Here is a 19,772-nt window from a genome sequence, read left to right as displayed (position 1 = left end):
GAAAGGAGGGGATGTTTAGTGAAGAGTCTAGCAATGCATCTTTCACAGCTTTTCTCCCTCTTGGTATCAAATGACCAAAATAAAATAACTCTCTGTTAACGTGCTGTTTAAAGGAGGTTATCTTTATTTTCTGCCCTGAAACCTGATTGGCTGATGTCGTTTGTTTCAACCCTCAGTGGCGGTTAGAGTGTCTGAGATGCGGATTTCCTTAAGGTTGTCTGAGCTCAGTCTGGAAGAAGAAGACTTCTGGATCCCACAGGAGGCACTAGAGGACAAAAACTCTTCACCCCTCTCTAAGATGAAGGTCCAGCTCCATCAGGATGTAGATGAGCAGCAGTAAACAAAGGAAAGTGTGTTTTTTGCTTGTGTCATCAAAAGTGTTGGGAAGTCTTGGCAGTTTTAGGACCCATGTCAGATGAGCTTCACGTCACGCTTCAGGCAAGGAAGCACCAAAACAGGAGGGATTCAGTATCCACCATCAAAGTCCTTTGCACATCAACAAAAACATCTCATACCTTCTTCCCATACCTTTATGGTATACCTTTACACAGGTTAGTTTGGATTGATTTAACCTTAATAAATGAAATCAGCGTTTTAACTCTGACTTTAGTATTAACTCAGGTTATCTTTGTTTAACATTAACATTAGTCTAATGATCTGAAACATTTAGGTGTTACAAATATGCAAGAAGAAGGGGACAACAACCAGAGCCACCACTGGTTGGGTTTCAGGACCCCTCGGCCCTGAAAATCAGGTTTTTATACCGCGTAGAGCTTCATAGTGAACAACAATCAAGGCCACATCTGGGACGCCTCACAACCTCCTGAAAAGGTCTAGCATGTTTGATTTTCAACAGCTCTCCCATCAGTTGTCCAGCTGAGTCTCTCAGAAACGCCACAATTGTCAGCAGCTTTTTGTCTTCTGTTCTATGGATGTGGATTGGACAGCATCGATTCCTAATGTGTAATTTCTTATCAGGTCCTCCTGGGCTTTAGACTGAAGAAGTGTTCAGGCTCCTCTATGATTGTCCTAATGACAGGGTTCCCACATGCTTTAAAAACCATATCTGAGACTCTAGAGGGTCAAAGAAAAGAAGCATATGAGATTTCTCTGTACACCAGGCCAGAGCTGGATTCAGGGATATAACCAACCGTTCATGAAGTTCATGAAATGTCAGTGTTAAAGGGCAAAGAAATGTTTGGTCATTAATTTAATGGCTCTATTCTGTCAGAACGCTGTGTACTGATATTTATCAAACACAGGTGCAACGCTCTGATTCTTGACAATTTAACTCCCTAAATTCTAGAGAATATTTAAGCTAGACTTTCTAGAGGAGGATGTTTAAAAGCACATAAGGCTGCTCAGAAAATGAACTGGATACAAATATGTATTCATCAAAAAGCCTTCTAAAATTCAAGACGGATAAAAGTCAGACTTTAAAGGACTTAGAGACTTCTCAAGGATCTGTAGGAACCCTGCAGTGAGAACCAACATGTCCACCGTAACATCCAGCCTCACTGTGACATAGGTTTCCAAAAAACCTTGTACACCTTAGCTTCTGACAGGTCCAACGTCCTGTAAAAAGACTAACCCAGCCTAATAAGACCCCTGCCTAGAGGAGGGGTCAGAGGACGGATGGGTGGCGCAAAGCCTGCAGGTTACTATGCCTCTAGGTGTGATGCTAACAGGATAATATCGGAAATGATTCTGCAGATCTGTGCCGTGATCTGATGATGAAGCTGAGCGTGCCGTTGGTAACGATCTGATTGGCTCTCAGACGTGCGGCGCCAGGTGGACGTAGATGGCACACAGCACTGACATGACGGATAGGTAGAAGAGGGCGAAGCCTGCCAGCTGGACCCGAGGAGATGGGGTCAAGGAGGGCGGCGCCATAGAGAGCAACACACCCAGCGTGCTGTAAAGTCCACCTCCTTTCCCCTCCAGGACCTCCCCGACCGAACAGAGACTGTCCTGGGTGACGGTGGAGGTGGGATGGATATGGCGGAGAAGAGACGGAGGAGGAGTGAGACGGACAGAATGAAGAAGGTTAATGAGAGGCGGGCGATGAGAGAGAGAGGAAGAAAGAGAGCAGTTAGTGGAGGAGTAGCAGCCTCAGAACGAGGAGCAGACACTGATGTCACAGCAGAGACACTTCCTGTTCATGGCGACAAGATTCAGAGTCTAGGATGGTTCAAAGGTCACTGTTATCAACATCCATGTTGGTCATTCAGACCAATGAGAGGCTAGGGGTGCATCTTTAACAGCTTTCCTCCCTCATTAGCATGTGTTTACAGGACATACTGGTATACATTCAGATAAGACTTAAACAATACAGTACAATAACTTTATTTATCCTTGCAGGGAAATGGGGTACTGGTTGGACTGGAATGACAACTAAACTGGCTCAGATGCCTAATCCAAATCCCTCACTCTGAGTGAGGGAGAGCGGACAGAAATAACGCCATGCTTTTAGTTTACAGGATCATGCCAGCTAACAGGGCGGTCTTTGACGTGGACCAGTATTTATAGTGTCAACATGACCAGTCCAATCCAGATGAAGACTGAGCTGTCAGGGATCAAACCGTTTAGAGAGGCAGATGCGTTAAAGATGGCCACCTGGTATCTGAATGAGCAGATTTCATTACTGCACAGTTTAAATGAGGTTTAAATTCTCATATGACAACACTAACAGTATTGAACATTAACATCGTAAAATTTAAGAGCATTTGGTATAGAAACAGTCTCAGTAGTGATGATGAAAACATCGGTCAGAACTTTTTAAAATGTTGGAATGATTCAGACTCAGACCACAGACTGTCATGTCACTTTAGTATAAATGAAATAACAGGACACTGCTTTGAACCACTGAAGCACCAGATGACGACTGTGGTCGAACAGGAAGTCTCCAGTGTGACGCCACTGTCGTATCCTTCATGTCTTTGCTCCAGTTAGGGCAAGGTGTGTTCTATCCAGGTGAGTCTTTACCACACCACAGCTCTGATTCAGTCACACAGGTGTTATCCTGAAGGCTTACCTGTGGAACTCCAATCCTGCGACACGCCTCCAGGAAGTTCTCCACGTTCCGTCGACATTTGGCCATGGTGAGTTTAGGCTGCAGCAGAGAACTGGGGTTACAGACCAAACCAACGGCAGGTTCAGATTTCTACTGATTCAATGCGGACTCACCACAGCGGGGGAGGGGACGTGGATGCTGGGGACGGACCGCGGTCTCACATGATTGGCCAGGTGGCAGAGCACCACCCCGTCCGTCAGAGCTGCTCCCAGGTCGCTGGGCAACGACACCTTTAGACGAGCCTCGATGTTCTGCAGACACACAGACAGGGGAAAACTCAGGATGTGAGGGTATATTTCTCATCTGTGCAGATCAGGTATGTTAGAGTATAATAAATCAAAGTGCTGATAGTGAAATAACATGTAGATTTCATTTTACTGATGAAATTAGTTTAAAGACAACAAACCCCTTGATAAAAAAACTGGACTAAAATGTTTTTCCGTGTTGGTTGACTTACATTTAACTAATACTATGAAGGGTAAAAATGGCTGAATTGTGGCTTAAAGGAATTGTCTAAGACTAGATTTAAAGTGGCTAACACCAAAGCTTTTCTTACTTCCTGTCTGCCGATTTGCAGAGCTGCATCCCTGTAATAAAGGTGTTTTAACAAACTAACAGACATGTTCAGTGTGACCAGGTGTGATCAGGTATGACCAGGTGAACGGACCTTTCGGAGCTGCTCCACCAGCTCAGCGTCTTCACCAACCAGAGGAGGAGCAGCACGAGTTTCCTCCTGATTCTGAGGAACTGTAGCAGCATCACCTAGACAACAGGGGGGAGACGGACAGGTGAATATGGAGACAGCAAAGGTGATAAACCCGATAGAGAGCTCTGAGTCCAGTCTACACAGCAGCAGCATACATCATAGGTTAGAGTGACCCTGAAGCCTTTACAGAGGCAGCCCACATACCGACTGGAAAATACAGGTACACATCTAAGAACATAGACCACAAGCCCCGTGATTGGTCAGCTGGGAAGTGTCACTATTCTCTGAGTAATGTCTGCAGACATGTAGTGTTTACTCTGCTGTGAGATAAATGTCTGCAGATAGAGAGACAACTGGACAAATCTGCACATCTGAAAACAGACCGTCAGATACCCTTCGTTAAAACAGAAACAGACATGTTTAAAAAAACAAACAGCATAATTTATCTTGCTATCATCATTAGAACAGATACACCAACAATTTTCCCTTATGTTGACTGTCCTCTATTAGTAACTTTAATAAAACTTTACTAGGGCTGTAGTCAACCAAAGAAAAACTCAATTGACCAAAATCGCTCCCAGGCACCAACCAATCGATTGGTCGTTCAGGTTAAAAAAAAAAAAAAAAAATTTAAAAGCCACCTCGTTGGGGACCTGTTTAATCCATACAGGTTCCTCACTGCACCTGCTTGATACTCTAAATGATCCTTAAATGAACACAACAAGCCTTTTGAAGCATTACTAAATTTTTAGGATCATCATGTTGTACTAAAAATATAATTAACTGAGAGAATATCAGCGCGCACCTGCCTTTGATCTCGGAGATCCTGGCACGGTAACTCTTTAAACTCATACAGCCAACAAAATAACCTCACATCATCATTTTTCATTCATTTATAACGGTAACTAATAACGCCACTTCAATACAAACAGCCTGCAATTTTGTGAAAATTTGATGTGTTGTTTCTGAGCATTAGTGCTTTAAAATATCAGAAAATACCCCACTCTGCTAGCTTTGTTTGCTTCTCTACCTGTAATTCCTAGAGCTGCATTGCTCCTCGTCCCCTGCAGCACATCTCTCTATCAGCCAGCTGCACACTACGCGTCTGCCACCTGACCAGCGTCTTGGAGGAGGGGGGCAGGTGACTCACCGACCAGAGTGATACTGGTCGAACAAAAGCTTTTTGACCAAACAATCTACCAATCGAATTAAAGCTGTCAGCCCTAACTTTTACATAAGTTGCAAAATATAGCCTCCTATTTGGCAAAAATGGAGGGAAAACCTTACATCCCCACTTCTCCTATATTCTGTCCTCTGACTTTGATGAAGTCATCCTTTAAAGCCTATCAAACATTCCGTCCTCTGAATTTGATGATGTCATCCTTTAATTAAAGCCTATCAAACAGTCCGTCCTCTGACTTTGATGACATCATCCTGTCATTATCCTGATTTAGTTTAGTTTAGTTTCTTTGGTGTTTCCTGTAGCCCTTGTGTGCTATATGTTTTATCATGTTTCTCGTGTTTAAGTGGACTACCTTTTGTGTTTCTTTATTTCTTGTATAGTTGCAGTGTGTTTTGTTAAGTCTTGAACCTCTCTGTGTTTGAGTTTTCCTCCTTGTGTTGTATTTTTTGTATTCCTTTGGTTGTTTGTTGTCTTTGTATTCTCCTGTGTTTTCAGTGTTTCCTCTGTTAAGTTTCTTGTGTTTTTTTGTCTTTCAGTCCTTGTGTGTTTCTTGCTGTCTTGTGAAGTGTTCCATGTTTCCTGTTTTATTTTGTAGTTTCCTTCCCTTGTGTGTGGTTCCAGTTTTTCTTCCTGCCTCAGTTTCCCTCCACTGTGATTACCCTCACTAGTTTAACCTGTCTCTCCTTGTGCAATCACTCCCTGTGGATTTAGGTTCTGTGTTTGTCCCTGTCCTTTGTCAGATCGCCGTTTGTCTTCATTCATGTTTCTCCCCGTGTTGATCCTTGTGCCTCCTGTAGTTTTGGCTTTTGATGGACTTTGTTTGAAGTTTTATTCAGTAGATTTTTCCCCTTGTGGTTTCTTAGTTTAGTATTTCCTTCTGTTTGGACTTTGGTCATGTTTTGGATTTGCCATTTGTTTGAATTAAATCAGTTTTTTAGTTGCGTTTCTGCACTTGGGTCCTTAGTTTTTTACAACCCTGACACATCCTTTAAAGCCTATCAAACATTCCATCCTCTGACTTTAATGATGTCATCACAGGAGGTCATGGGTTTAGTCAAAGGCCCTGCCACCATCACCTTTCCTCTTCTCTTCCTTCTGACCCAGACGAAACAGGAAGCTCTCTGGTCTCAGACTGGCTGACCGGCATGAGGCCACAGCCCCCGAGCTGGGGTAAGAAGGCGACTGATTGGCTTAAAAAAACAAACATATTAAATCAGTTAGAATCAATCTTCAGTGAATTAAAGATACGAAATGATTTGGTTAAAGGTGTGCTGTCTTACCTGTGGGAGAGAGAGTGGCTCTGTCCTCGCCCTGCAGAGAAAAAACACACCATTGTCACACACCTGGACCTGCCACAACAACCCCGGAGACAGATTAGCATGCAGATGGTTTCAGTCTGGACTAGGCTAACGTCCAAAGATGTGGACAGAATAACAGCATCACGCTGACCCTAGCAAGTCTCTGATGGAAAAAAAAAATCTGACACAATGATGTTCACAGGTTCTTAAGTAAACACAGATGAAACAGACAGAAAGCAGAAGCAGCATACAGGAGAAAGTACCTGCAGCAGACAGAAAGTGGTGCTATCAGAGGCGAGAGAGCGACAGCTGTCTGCAGACACCCCGGACACAGACTGATGGACAGACAACAAGGAGAGCAACAAAAATAAAAGGATGAAAGTTTAAACAAAGACAAAGAGAAGTTTGTGTGATGAGATGTCTCTGGTTCATTTCTAATACTGACCTCATGTTTTGTTATTAATGCATTTTTTCATCTCTCTGTCATCATAAGAAGACAGATATACCAACAATCTCTCCTATGTTGACTGTCCTGTGTTGCCAACTTTTGGAAAAGTGGGTGGAGCTGGCGAGGACCAAGGGGAACCAATTAGATGTTGGGCATAAACGCCAAGCATGTCAGAAGTCCTGTGGACGACGGTAACTAGCTAAAATAGGTCATATCACCATCTACACTGTCGTGTTCTCTTTGACTGACCGATTCTCCTGCTGTGTAGACTGAAAACATCAGTACGGTGCACAAGCATGCTTAAACTCCAAAGTCCAGTTTGTTTAGGCAGTCTGAGTACTCTGTCTCAAGCACAGAACCCTGGCATGGACAGAAGAGGTGGCTTTTTGTGGATATGCTACAGATGGTCATGCAAGTGCACCAGCACGGGCGCACAAGTGCCAAGACCGGGATTTGATCCTGCAACCAGTGTGAGGACTGAAGCTTCTGTGCATGGCTGCCTACTCGACCAGCTGATCTAAACTGGCACCTCAGACTGATCCAACGGGCAAAGTGTAGGTGGGCGGTATCTGGCCAAAAAAACTCAAAATGAGCCACAAAGTCATTAAAGTTTCCATCATGCTGTCTGTGTATATCTCCATTAAAACCAAGCTTCCTGTAAACTGTAAACGGTGCATCACTCTCTGGTGTGATGATGAATCCGTGCTCAGAACCGGTTGGACTTGCAGGGATGTGAGGGAAGACCAGAGGAGGACTGGGGAGGGGAGACAATCATCTCTCAGCCCTGGGGTGGCTGAGTCTACTGCACCTTTAAAATATCTGAGCTGTACTGTACATGTGCATGTAAACATGCTGAATGCTGTAAACCATCCAAAACAACATGACTAACACCATCACTAGAGGTCATAAAGCCAGCATGGATCTCTGGCTGAGCTCTAGGTGAAAACAGACAGAAACCTGGCATGTCACCTGTCTGTGCGAACCAGGACGTCTCTTCACCGTGTTGGTACCAGAGTCGATCTCAAACACCAACACATACTAATGAATGTGAAAAAATTAAGAATATAAAAGAACACATCAAAAAAACAAAAAACAAACAAAAAAAAAAAACAAATGAAAAAGAAAGCAGAGATGGCAAAAGGAGGAAAAGGGGAAGGTTTGACAGATGAAGGAGAAAGGAAAATAGCAGAGTTAATCAGACAGAAGAAAGAATGAAACGTTCTAAAGTTTTAAATCAATAATTCATATGTGGCTGTGTTTACATGTAAAACACTCAAATCTGGTATATTGGCCACCCTGGTATATAGGCCACCCTGGTATATTGGCCACCCTTGTATATAAGCCACCCTGGTATATCAGCCACACTTATATACGCTAGATGATCTCTGCTAGCAATTAAATGTGGTAGTTGATCTCACCTACTAACTACAATACAGTACTTGATCTCATCTACTTACTATAATACAGTAGTTGATCTCACCTACTAACGAGTATATGGTAGTTGATCTTACCATCTAACTACAATACGGTAGTTGATCTTTGCTAGCAATAATATGGTAGATGATCCCTACCAACTATAATATGGTAGTTGATCTCATTTACTACTGACAATATGGTAGTTGAGCTCAGCTATAAGCTGTAATACGTTAGGTGAGCTCAGTCCTTGCTTTAATGTGATAATGCAGCTCATCTACCAGCTTTATTACAGTAGTTCAGGTCAACTACCAGCTGCAATCTACTTGCACTCATTAATTAGCTTTAATGCGGTAGCTGAGCTCTCCTGCAGTGATATCACCCTTGGATCACAGCCCCCTGTCCTGCCCCTTAGATGCAAAAATAAAACAGCCAGAAAGTAAAACATGAAAATGATGGCTCTTCTGCACATGGATCAGCTTCAAAACATTATCAACAAAATTATAGGTGTCCATGAGTGTTCGGCCAATCATGTGCAGTTTCACTCACTAAAGAGCTCAAGAACAAGCAGAGAGGGAGGACCAGACTCCACATTAAAACAACCTGGAGCAGAAATCCTCCTGGTCCCACAGGGATAGATAGATACAGCAGCACTTTATTGATCCTAAACGAAAGGTGAGTTCATGCTGAGGAGGGAGGGTAGAGGAGACCTCACATGCTGATTAAAAGTGTCCAGTCAAAGAGAATGAGAATCATTCAGATTTATGAGTGTTTGATGGTCCATCAGCCTAATCAATAACACTGTACGATTATTTCTATGAGACAATTCACTCAGTGAGTCATGCTCAGGTATAAAAGATCGCCACAGACAGGTCACATCATTAGTTGGCTGCTCTGCTCTCTAGGTTTCATTCTAACAGCAGAAGAAGAGGTTTGAGGATATCTTGAAGGAGGACAAAGGGAAGAAAGCCATTTGCTGTTCTTGAAACAGCTTAGAAGGTTAGCGGTGATTGGTTAACACGATTATTTCAGCCAGACTTTACCAACAGGTTACAACAGAATGGCTTCACAGAAAAACAGGGCAGGACCTAGATTGGCCTGCATGGAAAAGGCACGACTGGAAAGTTTTATTGCTTTAAAAGGCAAAACTGGAATGTTTGATGGAATGTAATCTAAACGGTCAAGGATGAAATAATTTTTCAAAAATCAGAGGACAGAGTGCTGATGAAGCTGGGGATGTTTTTTTCTAATATAGAAGGACACAGTTGACCACTTTTACAAAAGTGGGCGGAACTGGTGAGAAGCGAGGGTTTTCCTTTGGCATCCAGCACTTTTATTTTGAAGTTATAGAAAAGGAAGTGTAGTGCTTGGTACTGAAAGGTCTCTGACAGCTGTGAGCAGCATGGCTTTAGTTTTGACGTCAGACCAAAATGTGTCAAACAAAAGGACAACCGGGACAGGGTGATGGGGTAAGAAGCGAGCAACGCTGTGTCAGGAATCAGTGTGATGAAGCTGATTCTGCGGTGGCTCAGAGCTTCCTGTGCACTAAAGATACCCTTTAAAAATAAAACCAAATTCTGGCTCCAACAGGCTCTCAAAGACCATAAACTGGCACAGCCAAGGCCAGCATACCACAGAGGAACCACAGACTGGTCTCCATATTCCACAATACTGACTAATGTAGAATGTACACCGTCCTACAGTAGTGTGTAGAGGGGACTTTTAACACAGCTCCTTTATTGTGAAATATCAACAGGAAACAGCTTACTGTGCACTAAAGACAACTCTAATTAAAGGGATCACACTGATTTAACTAGGATCACATAAATCTGAATGATTCACTTTAGTCTGTTAAAGCTTGATCGAAGTTTTCAGTTCAGTGGGGTTAGTACAGTTTTTGGGGGTGTGGCCAAACCCTTACCATAAAGAGGGCGGAGTCATCTGTGTGGGTGGAGCGTCTGGAGGGGCAGACAGTCTGAACACACACACCATCAACAGACATAGACACACACACGCACAGAGACACGCACAAGAGACGACGATGAACATGTGAAGGAGGGTGTGGCCTACACAGGAAGGGGGTGGGACTAGAACACAAAACTACTCAACAAAATATGATCGAATACATATAAACTAAAAGAACCAGAGTGAATAAGAACTGTTTTTTTTTTCATAATAAAACCCTACATTGACAAAAGTCTAAATAGTAGTCAACTGTTCCAGAAGATTCCTTCAGCCTGCAAGTGAAGCGCTCTAATGGTCGCTGGTTTGATGCTTTGTAAAAATACTTTGTGGGTGATTATTAAAAAAACATCTCCATTAAAGAGAGGAGGTAAACAGGGATGGATGGAAGCTATGTGTTTTCTATGACTGATGGATTTTTAATCTCAAATGAGAAATCTAGAAATAAACTGTTTTTTTAATGGCTGTTTAAAAATGGGAAAAAAATGTAAAAAAGCTACCATCGACCCTTTTGGACAGTTCAGATTAAATTTGGAGGAAAAAAAAATAGAAAAAAGAACGGTTATGAATAAATAAATGAACAGTGTTTTCTCATTTTATTGTTTTTATGTTCTGATAAAAAGGAAGATCAAACAACAGAACACTGATGATGTAACATTCTTTATCAACAACACATGCAGCAGGTTAAAATGCAGAGAAAATAGAATGTTACATTGCCAGTGTTCTGTATTTTGATCTCTTTTTTAACTGGACACAAAAACAAGATGAAGAATAAATGGTTGGCATGCCTCAGAGCTGGACGGTGGCCGTGCTGGAAAAACCCAAAAATGGACTAAAAGGGGCGTTGTGTAGTCTGGAGTAATCTGGAGTCCCCATGTAGACCAATCCTGTGGATTCTGGTGGTCTCAGGGGACCAGGGTACAAAAACTCAAGGTTTTCTCTAAAATGAAGACCGCCTTTGCTTTGAGGTAAGGAGAGACGGTGATCCAGGTCACTGATGGAGACTCGGACTGATCCTGGATCAGGTCTAGAGAACACTGAGCCGAACGTTGACAAACAATCAGACATTAGCAGCAGAAAGCCGACAGAACAAACACTCAGCTGTGGATCTGTGTGGTCATGTGGGCTCACCTCGCTGTCTGGACTGGACTTTGACGGACTCTGAGCTGCTTTATGCTGAAAAACAAAAACAAAGAGTTTCCTGTTCACCAGGGGACTCTAGGAAACAGGATCCACAATGGAGTTAGACCGGTTCAAAATGGTCTAAAGTGGAGTCAGACTGGTTTAAAGTGGTTGATAGTGGACTCAGACTGGTTTAAAGTGGTATAAATTGGAGTCAGACTGGTTTAAAGTGAAGACAGACTGTTTTTAAGTGGTATAAAGTGGAGTCAGACTGGTTAAAAGTGGTTTAAAGTGGAGTCAGACTGGTTAAAAGTGGTTTAAAGTGGAGTCAGACTGGTTTACAGTGGTTTAAAGTGGTTTAAAGTGGAGTCAGACTGTTTTTAAGTGGTTTAAAGTAGAGTCAGACCTGTTTAAAGTGATATGAGCTGAGACACACTAGTTTGGCCTGTACCTTGCTGTAGCTGGTGACAGAGTCTCTCTGCACAGGTCGGTTCTTCTGTCGTTCTTCGTCGTACCGCAGAGCTGCTAGCTGGGCCTCCCTCCTCATCCTCTCCACACCCCCGACTGCCCTCTGAGGATGAGTAGAGACACAGTGAGACAGGAAGTGGGTCTGGATTAAGCAACCTAGAATCGTTCTTTAGAATATGGAAACATGAATCAGCAGCAAGAGGTGTTACCTGGCTCTGGGAGCTAGAGGGCGCTGTTACTCCATCCACCACGCTCCTGTAAAAACACACAGAGTTAAATGATGGTGGAGTAGAGCTCCTGTTAGTCTGTCTTTAGGTCAGAATGAGGTGGCTACACACCAGATGACTTTGAGCCCCGTTTGTAATGACCAGGGGTGTGTGGCCTGATTCAAAGCTTTGTCTTAAAACTGCTCTAACAACCAAAATCAGTAAAAATAGATTAATCCACTCTCGATCTAGTCAGAGTCTCCCCGAACCTCAAAAATATCACACATTTCTAAAAGTAATCTGACACCTACAGGCTTCTATTTTGGAGGGGTTTAAACAGCAGGTTTTAGCCAACTTTCCCTGATTTTAATCTGTTGGATTAAAAAGTTTCTCTATTTTTTCACATTTTTGTTTATGTGCTAACATTATCTAAATATTGTATCACTTTTTCACTTGTTTAAGTCTATTAGTATTTCTACTGTTGTTAATTTCAGATGTTATTTCCTGTCTGTTGCCTCTTTCTTTGGTTTTATGTGTGAAAACCCCTGACTCTAAAGTCCACATGATTTAAATAGTTATATTTCTCAGGCTGAGTTTGTACCTGTTGTGTCTCTTTGAGTCATCCGTCCTGGTAGAGTGTGTTTTGCCTGGAGAACCCTGGAAATACAGACAGGAAGTCAGACTTAAGTTAACAAAATAAACCTCTCTGATGTTGTCCTCTGATTAAGTAGTTTAAAGCAGAGTCAGACTAGTTTAGAGTGGCTGCACACACAGACCAACATTTAGACACATAAGTACCAGAACTGGTCATTGATGTCTGGATTTCTGCTGTTTGGAGCTCCTACCTCCCTTGTGATGCGTCTCTCGATGTAAGCCATGAACTGAGAGCTCAGGCTGCTGCCGTCACCTGCTCCTCCGCCTCCTCCCCCACCACCTCCTGCTCCTCGTCCTCGACTCCTCCCCTCTTCCTCCTCCTCCTCCCCTACGCAGCTGTCGATGAAGTCTATCTGCTCCAACTCCGCATCTGCTGAAGACCAGAGAAGAAGAGAGACAAGCGGCTGAAAACAACAGGAGGGTGAAGACCTGGAAAGGAGTTCTGATTTCTGACACAAACATCAAAAATACCACAGAAAGAATCTTCTGGAAATTCACCAGGAAAAAGTGGAAATGCAGACATGTCAGCTGTGATTGGCTGGCACTGATGTCATCCTCGAATCAGGAGATTCAAAGAGGATAGGAGACAGACAGATGTTTACTCACAGGTGCCGTTAGCCTGCAGAGCTCCTCCTGCTCCTCTGTGTCTCTGCTCCCTGCTGATCTCAGCCACTCTCTGTGGCAGCTCTGACAGCTCCTCTGTGGGCTGGAAACACACCGCCACATGCTCAGTGAGTGTGGGAGTGTGTGTTAAAGTGTGTGTATCTGTGTGAGAGTGTCTGACCTCGTTCCCCGACCATCTCTTGTCTCCGCTGTCCACGCTGTTGAATCCAGAGTCCAGTGCACCGTATGGACGTCCGGGATAAAGCTCATCACCACTGAATGACAGAGATTTACAGTCACATGACTGTCTGCAAGGCTGCTGCAGTTTTTGGTTCTTCAGATCAATACAAATCACAAAGGAAGGGCATGAGATTTCCCCTACACTGGACCAAATTTCTGATTTAATGAAACGTAATGGTAAGGGGCAAAAGAAATGTTCATATAAACGGCCATAAACACCCAAATCTAATTATTTCTGCCACATTTAATGCTTCTACTCTGCCATATTTACCAGAACACCTTTGAGCAGGTGTGTGGATTCTAATGGTTTTAAAGCAGGATAATGTTTTTGCAGGGAAACCTGTTAAAATAAGAACGTGCTGCACCGATTGTTGAGGGGGCACCCTAACAGCCCAGATGTTAGAGAACTGGACTAGAGGTTATGGAATCACAGTAAGTCAGAAAAACTCAGAGAGGGGTCTGTGGTCCTCCTCCAGGAAATCTAAACATCCAAACAAAAAAATCAGACATTTTATGGCCTTAAATTTCAAATGTGCAATTTATGACTGTTGTCAGACTTTCACAGATCTTGAGGAACTCTCATATTTGGTGTTCAGGTCTTCTACTATCAAACCAGGATCAGGATCATGTGAAACTGGATTACTGGACCAATGATAGCTGGAGTCATAGGCTGGAGTTAAAGCCCCCCCCCCCCGGCAACTGTTTGTATGACAGGGCTATGGAGGCAGGGCTTCAGAGGTCAGTAGATTTCTTTAAGTAGATTAATCTTTAAGTTTCTATCTCCGACTTCTGCAGCTCCACAGAGGTTATGGATGAGTCAGGGCTGAGGATCGTCCCTGCAGAGATGGTTATCAACTCAGTACACAGAAACTCTGACAGTAACATCTATTCTTTATAGCAGCCTTTATTTTCTTCAGACATTTTTAGACCCAGCCATGTCTTTATACTCTGACCAGTTTCATTAGCCACAGTCACTGTTCCGTTTGTAGCCGAGTGAAAGATAAAACTACGACAGCATGAAAAAGGAAATGTCAGTCGTATTCTTGTTATAGCATGAGGCACATAAGGCTCTGGAGAAGCATTTCTAGATCAGATGGAGGAAATACATCTCAGTTTGGACCATAAAGGAACTGCCAATGGACGCTAAAGCAGCCTAGCAGTAGTTTCAGTCTGAGTGTAGTAGTGGTGACTCACTGATAGCTCTTATTCATCTTTTATTTTAAGTCTAGATTCTCCCAGCAGTCATGTAAGAAACACTGGCACATCTAGACTCATCAATCAGGTGTCTAAAGCAGGTAAATATATATGACATGACGTTTATATTTTAGTGTTTGTCTCTACTATCTACTACAGAGAGAAATCTTTGAAAATAATTTCATATGAAATTTCCTACTTTAAAGCCTTAATTTCCTCTAAACTGGTGTATCAAATACTTAAACAAGCCTGTAGACCAGTGATTCTCACCCTGGGGGTCGGGACCCCATTTGGGGTCACCAGATGCCTTAAAAAAAATGGAGAACACTTTTGAAATATTTTTTCTCACCCAATTTCTTTACTAGTATTTACCAATTTTCATCAATTTTGCACAATTTGATCCAATTTTTGCCACTTTACTCAATTTCTGCCAAATTTTAACCCATTTTCATCCCTTTTAACCAACCATTTTTGCCACTCTAAACCCATTTTTGCCTGTTTTAAACCCTTTACACCACTTTTTACTGCCTTTTTAGCCACTTCTAAACAATTCTTGCCACTTTTGGTACATTGTTGCCTCATTATTGCCACTATCAACTCCTTTTTATTGCATTTTACAACCACTTTTTGCCCATTTAACTGTCTGATATGCCCATTTTGACCAGCTCAACCCATTTCTGCCTATTTATCTGTCCCAGTTAACCCATTTTTGCCAGTTTAAGGCACATTTCCCACTTTTAAATCCCATTTCACCATTTTTGCCACTTTAAACCTATTTCTGCCACTTTTTAATTCCCTTTTACCACATTTTTGCCATTTATTGCTCTTTTTGCCACTATTATCAAATTTATGCCCCTTCTAACCCATTTCTGCTACTTCTAAAATCCCATTTAACCACCTTTCCCAACACCTTTTATAGGACTTTTTTTTTTTACTATTTTAATCCTGTTTTTAAGAAAAGGGATTTACTTTTTTAAGATGACTATATACTACAGCACAAATGACATAAAACAAAAGATAGCTGGTGCTATATTAAGAGTAGTTATTATTCAGGTTAAATATAAAATATGGATATCACAAAGGAACTTTATGATGGATCATGGTTTTCCTGACTTCCATGGTCCCCCAGTTTGGCTGAGTCCCAGAAAACTCTGCCCTTTATCCCCCCCTTATGGACAGCCTTGTGTTCAACCACCTTCAGGTACAGCGGGGGTCCCTGGTCTTTGGCACCTTTATTTTGAGGGTCACGGGCTGAAAAGGTTGAGAACCCCTGCTGTAGACAAGCTGTAACTACTAGCAATGAACCAGTGCTGGAGGTCTAGGGTTTATTTTGGAGTCATTTCAGGTATAATTTCCAGAAAAACTGGACCAAACCATCTACACTGCAGTAAACATTGCTAACTTTAGAATTAAGTGGAGACTGAACATGTCCAAACGTTTGCATGTCTGATGTCTGTTGAAGGTTATTCACAGCACCATCAGAGCCTCATCATCATTGGAACACTCTCAGAAACTACACCCAGATCTCTCAGAAACAGACCGTCAGACCACTCTAGAATGGTCCTCTGCTCTATCTCACTCCTCATTCATGTTTTCTACTGTCAGGCTCTCTGGATGTTAAATCGTCTTTTTACAGGAGCGTTAGATCAGAGTTAATCTGAGTTTATTTTCAGCAGCCCAGTGACTGACTCTACAGAGACCTATCACTCCTCCTACTGCTTATTTTCCTTCATCTGTGCATAAAAACATGGTAGAGTGGTTTGTGTGTCTGACCAGGAGCTGAAGGTCATAGGCCGCCTGTCGTAGTCTGGGAGGTCAGGGGTCGTCTTGCTGGCCTCCATGTTTAGGAATTTAAATATGTGGACTTTCCCTTTAATGCAGATCTGCAGAGAGCACAGACAGACACACTGAGACACAACGCCACCACCACCTCAGCTGATGATGATGTCATTTCCTGCCTGTACCTGTGCAGGTGGCGTCTGCAGAGGGTTGTTGTCGAGGACAATGGTCTGCAGCTGCGTGAGCCGGCGGTAACAGACGGGGAGGGAAGTGACTTTGTTACAGGAGAAATCCAGACGGACCAGAGGGAGGTCGGCGAGCTCTGAGGATGGACACAATTAACCTTCTGAATTATTTATTTAATTATTCATGATCTAAATTAACAAATAAATAAAAGTATTTAACCTTCTGAAATAATTATTTAATTATTCATGATCTAAATTAAATAACACATAAAAGTAATCATACAAAAAACACCAGCAATTAAATGCAATTAACCTTCTGAATTAATTATTTAACTATTCATTATCTTAATTAACTAATAACTAAAAGTAATTATACAAATTATTACCTGTAATTAAAGGTTATTTCACATATTAAGACAGACTTTGACTTGGCCACTCCAAAACCTTCATTTTGTTATTTTAAACATTCAGAGGTAGACTTGCGGGTATGTTTCGGGACGTTGTCCTGCTGCATAACCCAAGAGTGCTTGACCTTGAGGTCATGAACTGATGGCCGGAAGTTGGCATTCAGGATTTTCTGGTAGACAGCAGAATTCATGGTTCCATCAATCACAGCAAGTGGTCCAGGTGCTGAAGCAGCAAAGCAGCCCAAGACCATCACACTGACACCACCATGTTTGACTGTTGGCGTGATGTTCTTTTTATCAAATGCTGTGTTATTTTTACTCCAGATGTAACGGGCCGCACACCTTCCAGAAAGTTCAGCTTTTGTCTGGTCAGTCCACAGAATATTTCTCCACAAGTATTGGGGATCATCAGGATGTTTTCAGTCAAATGTGAGATGAGCCTTTGTGTTCTTTTTTGCTAAGCAGTGGTTTTGGTCTTGGAACTCTCCCATAATGCCATTTTTGTCCAGTGTCTTTCTGATGGTTGAGTCATGAACTCTGACCTTAACTGAGGCCAGTGAGGCCTGCAGGTCTTTGGATGGGATTCTGGGTTCTTTTGTGACCTCCTGGATGAGTCGTTGTTACACTCTTGGAGTCATTTTGGTTGGCCGACCACTCCTGGGAAGGTTCACCACTGTTCCCAGTTTTCTCCATTTGTGAATAATGGCTCTGACCGTGGTTCGCTGGAGTCCCAAAGCCTTGGAAATGTCTTTGTAACCTTTTCCAGACTGATAGATTTCAGTCACTTTGTTTCTTATTTGTTCTTGAATTTCTTTGGATGGTGGCATGATGGGTTTCTTTCTGAGTTCTTGTAGCCTACTTCATTTTGTCTGACAGCTTTTATTTAAGTGATTTCTTCATTCAACTAATCTGGCGGTAATCAGGCCTGGGTGCGGCCAGTGAAACTGAACTCAGCTTTCCAAGAACTGTGGTAAATCACAGTTAACTAATGATTTAACAAGGGGGGTAATTACTTTTTCACACAGGGCCAGATAGGTTTGGTTCCCCCCCTTAAAAAAGAAGTAATAATTCAGACACAGCATTTTCTGTTTACTTAGGTTGTCTTTGTGAGACATAGAAATTGGTTTGCTGATCCGAAACATTCAAGTGTGATAAATATGAAAATAAATCAGGATTTAGAAAGGGGGTAAATACTTTTTCAGGGCACTGTATGTTTGATATTTATGTTCTGAACCGAATCAAAACATTAATGCAAAAAGGAGGAGAAATATAAATGTCAATAATTTTTATTCTGTTTTTGGTCACAGCACCTTCAGTCTAAGGATTTATTTACACCCTCTGAGAGTCAACTTGAAACCTGAAACCTGTCTCAGCACCAGATGAATCCTCTGGCATGTCTGTGTACCTGGGGGCAGTCTGACCAGGTGGTTCCTCCTGATGTTCAGGTCTCGTAGAGCCTCCAGCTGACCCATCTGAGATGGCAGAGTCTGGATCTCATTACAGCTGACATCCTGCAGGGGGCAGCACACACACAATCATCAATACTGCTTTGGTCCAGAATGTCAGGCCAATCTAAATTTTTTCTTTACTGCGATAAAGAATGAAAACCTAAAATTCAGAAGCAGAAAATGAGAATATAGTGAAAAAGCTCAGTATTAGAGACTCATGGTATTACACCCTGACCAGCTGGTTAGCTCCTTTAACTAATCTCTCAGCCTTTATTCTAATTGACCGAGATGAACTGGTATATCTTTTAAAAAGCTGTAGAACTTAGGAAAGCTCAAGGAGACTTAACTGCCATGTCAGCATTTCTGACATTAGAAACAGTGTCAGGGTTTAACTGGATTAACTGGTGACACTCCCAGAGACATTCAGAGACATTTACTGTAAAAGGAAAGAATTAGTGAGTCTCAAAGTTTCTTTAAACTTGTCTGGGAGCCAAAAGACTGGTTTTTAATGGGTCCAAGATTGTTTTCCAGTCACTAACAGCATTTACTTTGTGGTTTTGATCACACTTCTTTCAGCAGAAATCACTTCTTGTCCCATTCTGGAGTCCTTCACTGTGACAGGACATCATCTAACTCCAGCATCGTCCAGGTCATCAGGGACAGAAGGCTGACAGATGGCAGCCTCCTGCTCTGCTGAAAATAAAAACACTGATTTTATTCAGAGGAGTGGGACTCACCAGCTCGGTGAGCTGTCTCAGCTGTCCCAGCTCCTCTGGCAGAGAAACCAGTTTGTTGTTACAGGCAATTAAAACCTTCAGGGGCAGACTGCAGACCACAACGGGGAGGACCGATAGCTGGTTCCGACTGACAGGTACAAAGACAGAAGGAGAGACGGCTTCATCAGCATGGCAGTGTACGCTCAGAAAGAGGCTTTACACCAGGAATTTAGAGCAAAACCAGATTTAATGTCAGAAAAACTGAGACTAGAGGAGATGGATCAGTGACACCAGTTCTAAAAGGTTTTGGCCACACTGGTGTTAAACAGCTCCCTAAAGGGAGGGCTGCACCCCCCAGTGGAGGAGCTGCAGGACTATTCAGGAGTGGATGAAACCATGGCTGCTGCCATCAGGTGTGTATGGGGGTGTGTTACCTGAGGTTCAGGTAGGTGAGCGCCTGCAGGTTGACCAGACTGTCGGGGAGGGAGCGCAGACAGTTCTGGTAGAGGTTTAGACTCTCCAGAGACACGAAGAGACAAACCTCCAGAGGAAGCTCCGACAGGCGGTTACGGGACAGATCTGAAAACAAGGAGAGACGGTTAGGTCACAGCTAATGATGGCATTTTAGCCCTGATAGGACATTTGCACTGAAACAGTCAAGTACGGC

The 19,772-nt window shown here is 42.7% G+C and overlaps 1 protein-coding gene across 3 annotated transcripts in view; it reads right to left on the bottom strand.

Annotated features, from left to right (window-relative positions):
* Nucleotides 1-19,772, bottom strand: part of lrch3 (leucine-rich repeats and calponin homology (CH) domain containing 3) — a 44,908-nt gene that overhangs the window by 11,313 nt on the left and 13,823 nt on the right. The window contains exons 2-19 of one of the 3 annotated variants that reach the window (XM_041799509.1): nucleotides 19,540-19,684; nucleotides 19,127-19,253; nucleotides 18,347-18,452; nucleotides 16,535-16,671; nucleotides 16,344-16,453; nucleotides 13,318-13,411; nucleotides 13,140-13,239; nucleotides 12,725-12,906; nucleotides 12,481-12,536; nucleotides 11,883-11,928; nucleotides 11,657-11,776; nucleotides 11,215-11,259; nucleotides 10,043-10,096; nucleotides 6,243-6,273; nucleotides 6,039-6,152; nucleotides 3,741-3,835; nucleotides 3,187-3,324; nucleotides 3,035-3,112 (exon numbers count right to left, since the gene is read on the bottom strand). In XM_041799509.1, the coding sequence (XP_041655443.1) occupies nucleotides 3,035-3,112; nucleotides 3,187-3,324; nucleotides 3,741-3,835; nucleotides 6,039-6,152; nucleotides 6,243-6,273; nucleotides 10,043-10,096; nucleotides 11,215-11,259; nucleotides 11,657-11,776; nucleotides 11,883-11,928; nucleotides 12,481-12,536; nucleotides 12,725-12,906; nucleotides 13,140-13,239; nucleotides 13,318-13,411; nucleotides 16,344-16,453; nucleotides 16,535-16,671; nucleotides 18,347-18,452; nucleotides 19,127-19,253; nucleotides 19,540-19,684 (1,778 nt within the window). The remainder of the gene's footprint in view (nucleotides 1-3,034; nucleotides 3,113-3,186; nucleotides 3,325-3,740; nucleotides 3,836-6,038; nucleotides 6,153-6,242; nucleotides 6,274-10,042; nucleotides 10,097-11,214; nucleotides 11,260-11,656; nucleotides 11,777-11,882; nucleotides 11,929-12,480; nucleotides 12,537-12,724; nucleotides 12,907-13,139; nucleotides 13,240-13,317; nucleotides 13,412-16,343; nucleotides 16,454-16,534; nucleotides 16,672-18,346; nucleotides 18,453-19,126; nucleotides 19,254-19,539; nucleotides 19,685-19,772) is intronic. The other 2 variants (XM_041799519.1, XM_041799529.1) reach the window with 2 other exon arrangements.

Source organism: Cheilinus undulatus, linkage group 2 (genome assembly GCF_018320785.1).
Source record: "Cheilinus undulatus linkage group 2, ASM1832078v1, whole genome shotgun sequence".
In the NCBI taxonomy this organism is placed as follows: Eukaryota; Metazoa; Chordata; class Actinopteri; order Labriformes; family Labridae; genus Cheilinus; species Cheilinus undulatus.
Note: the sequence above shows the minus strand (reverse complement) of the source record. Positions and strands in the feature narration are given on the sequence as shown.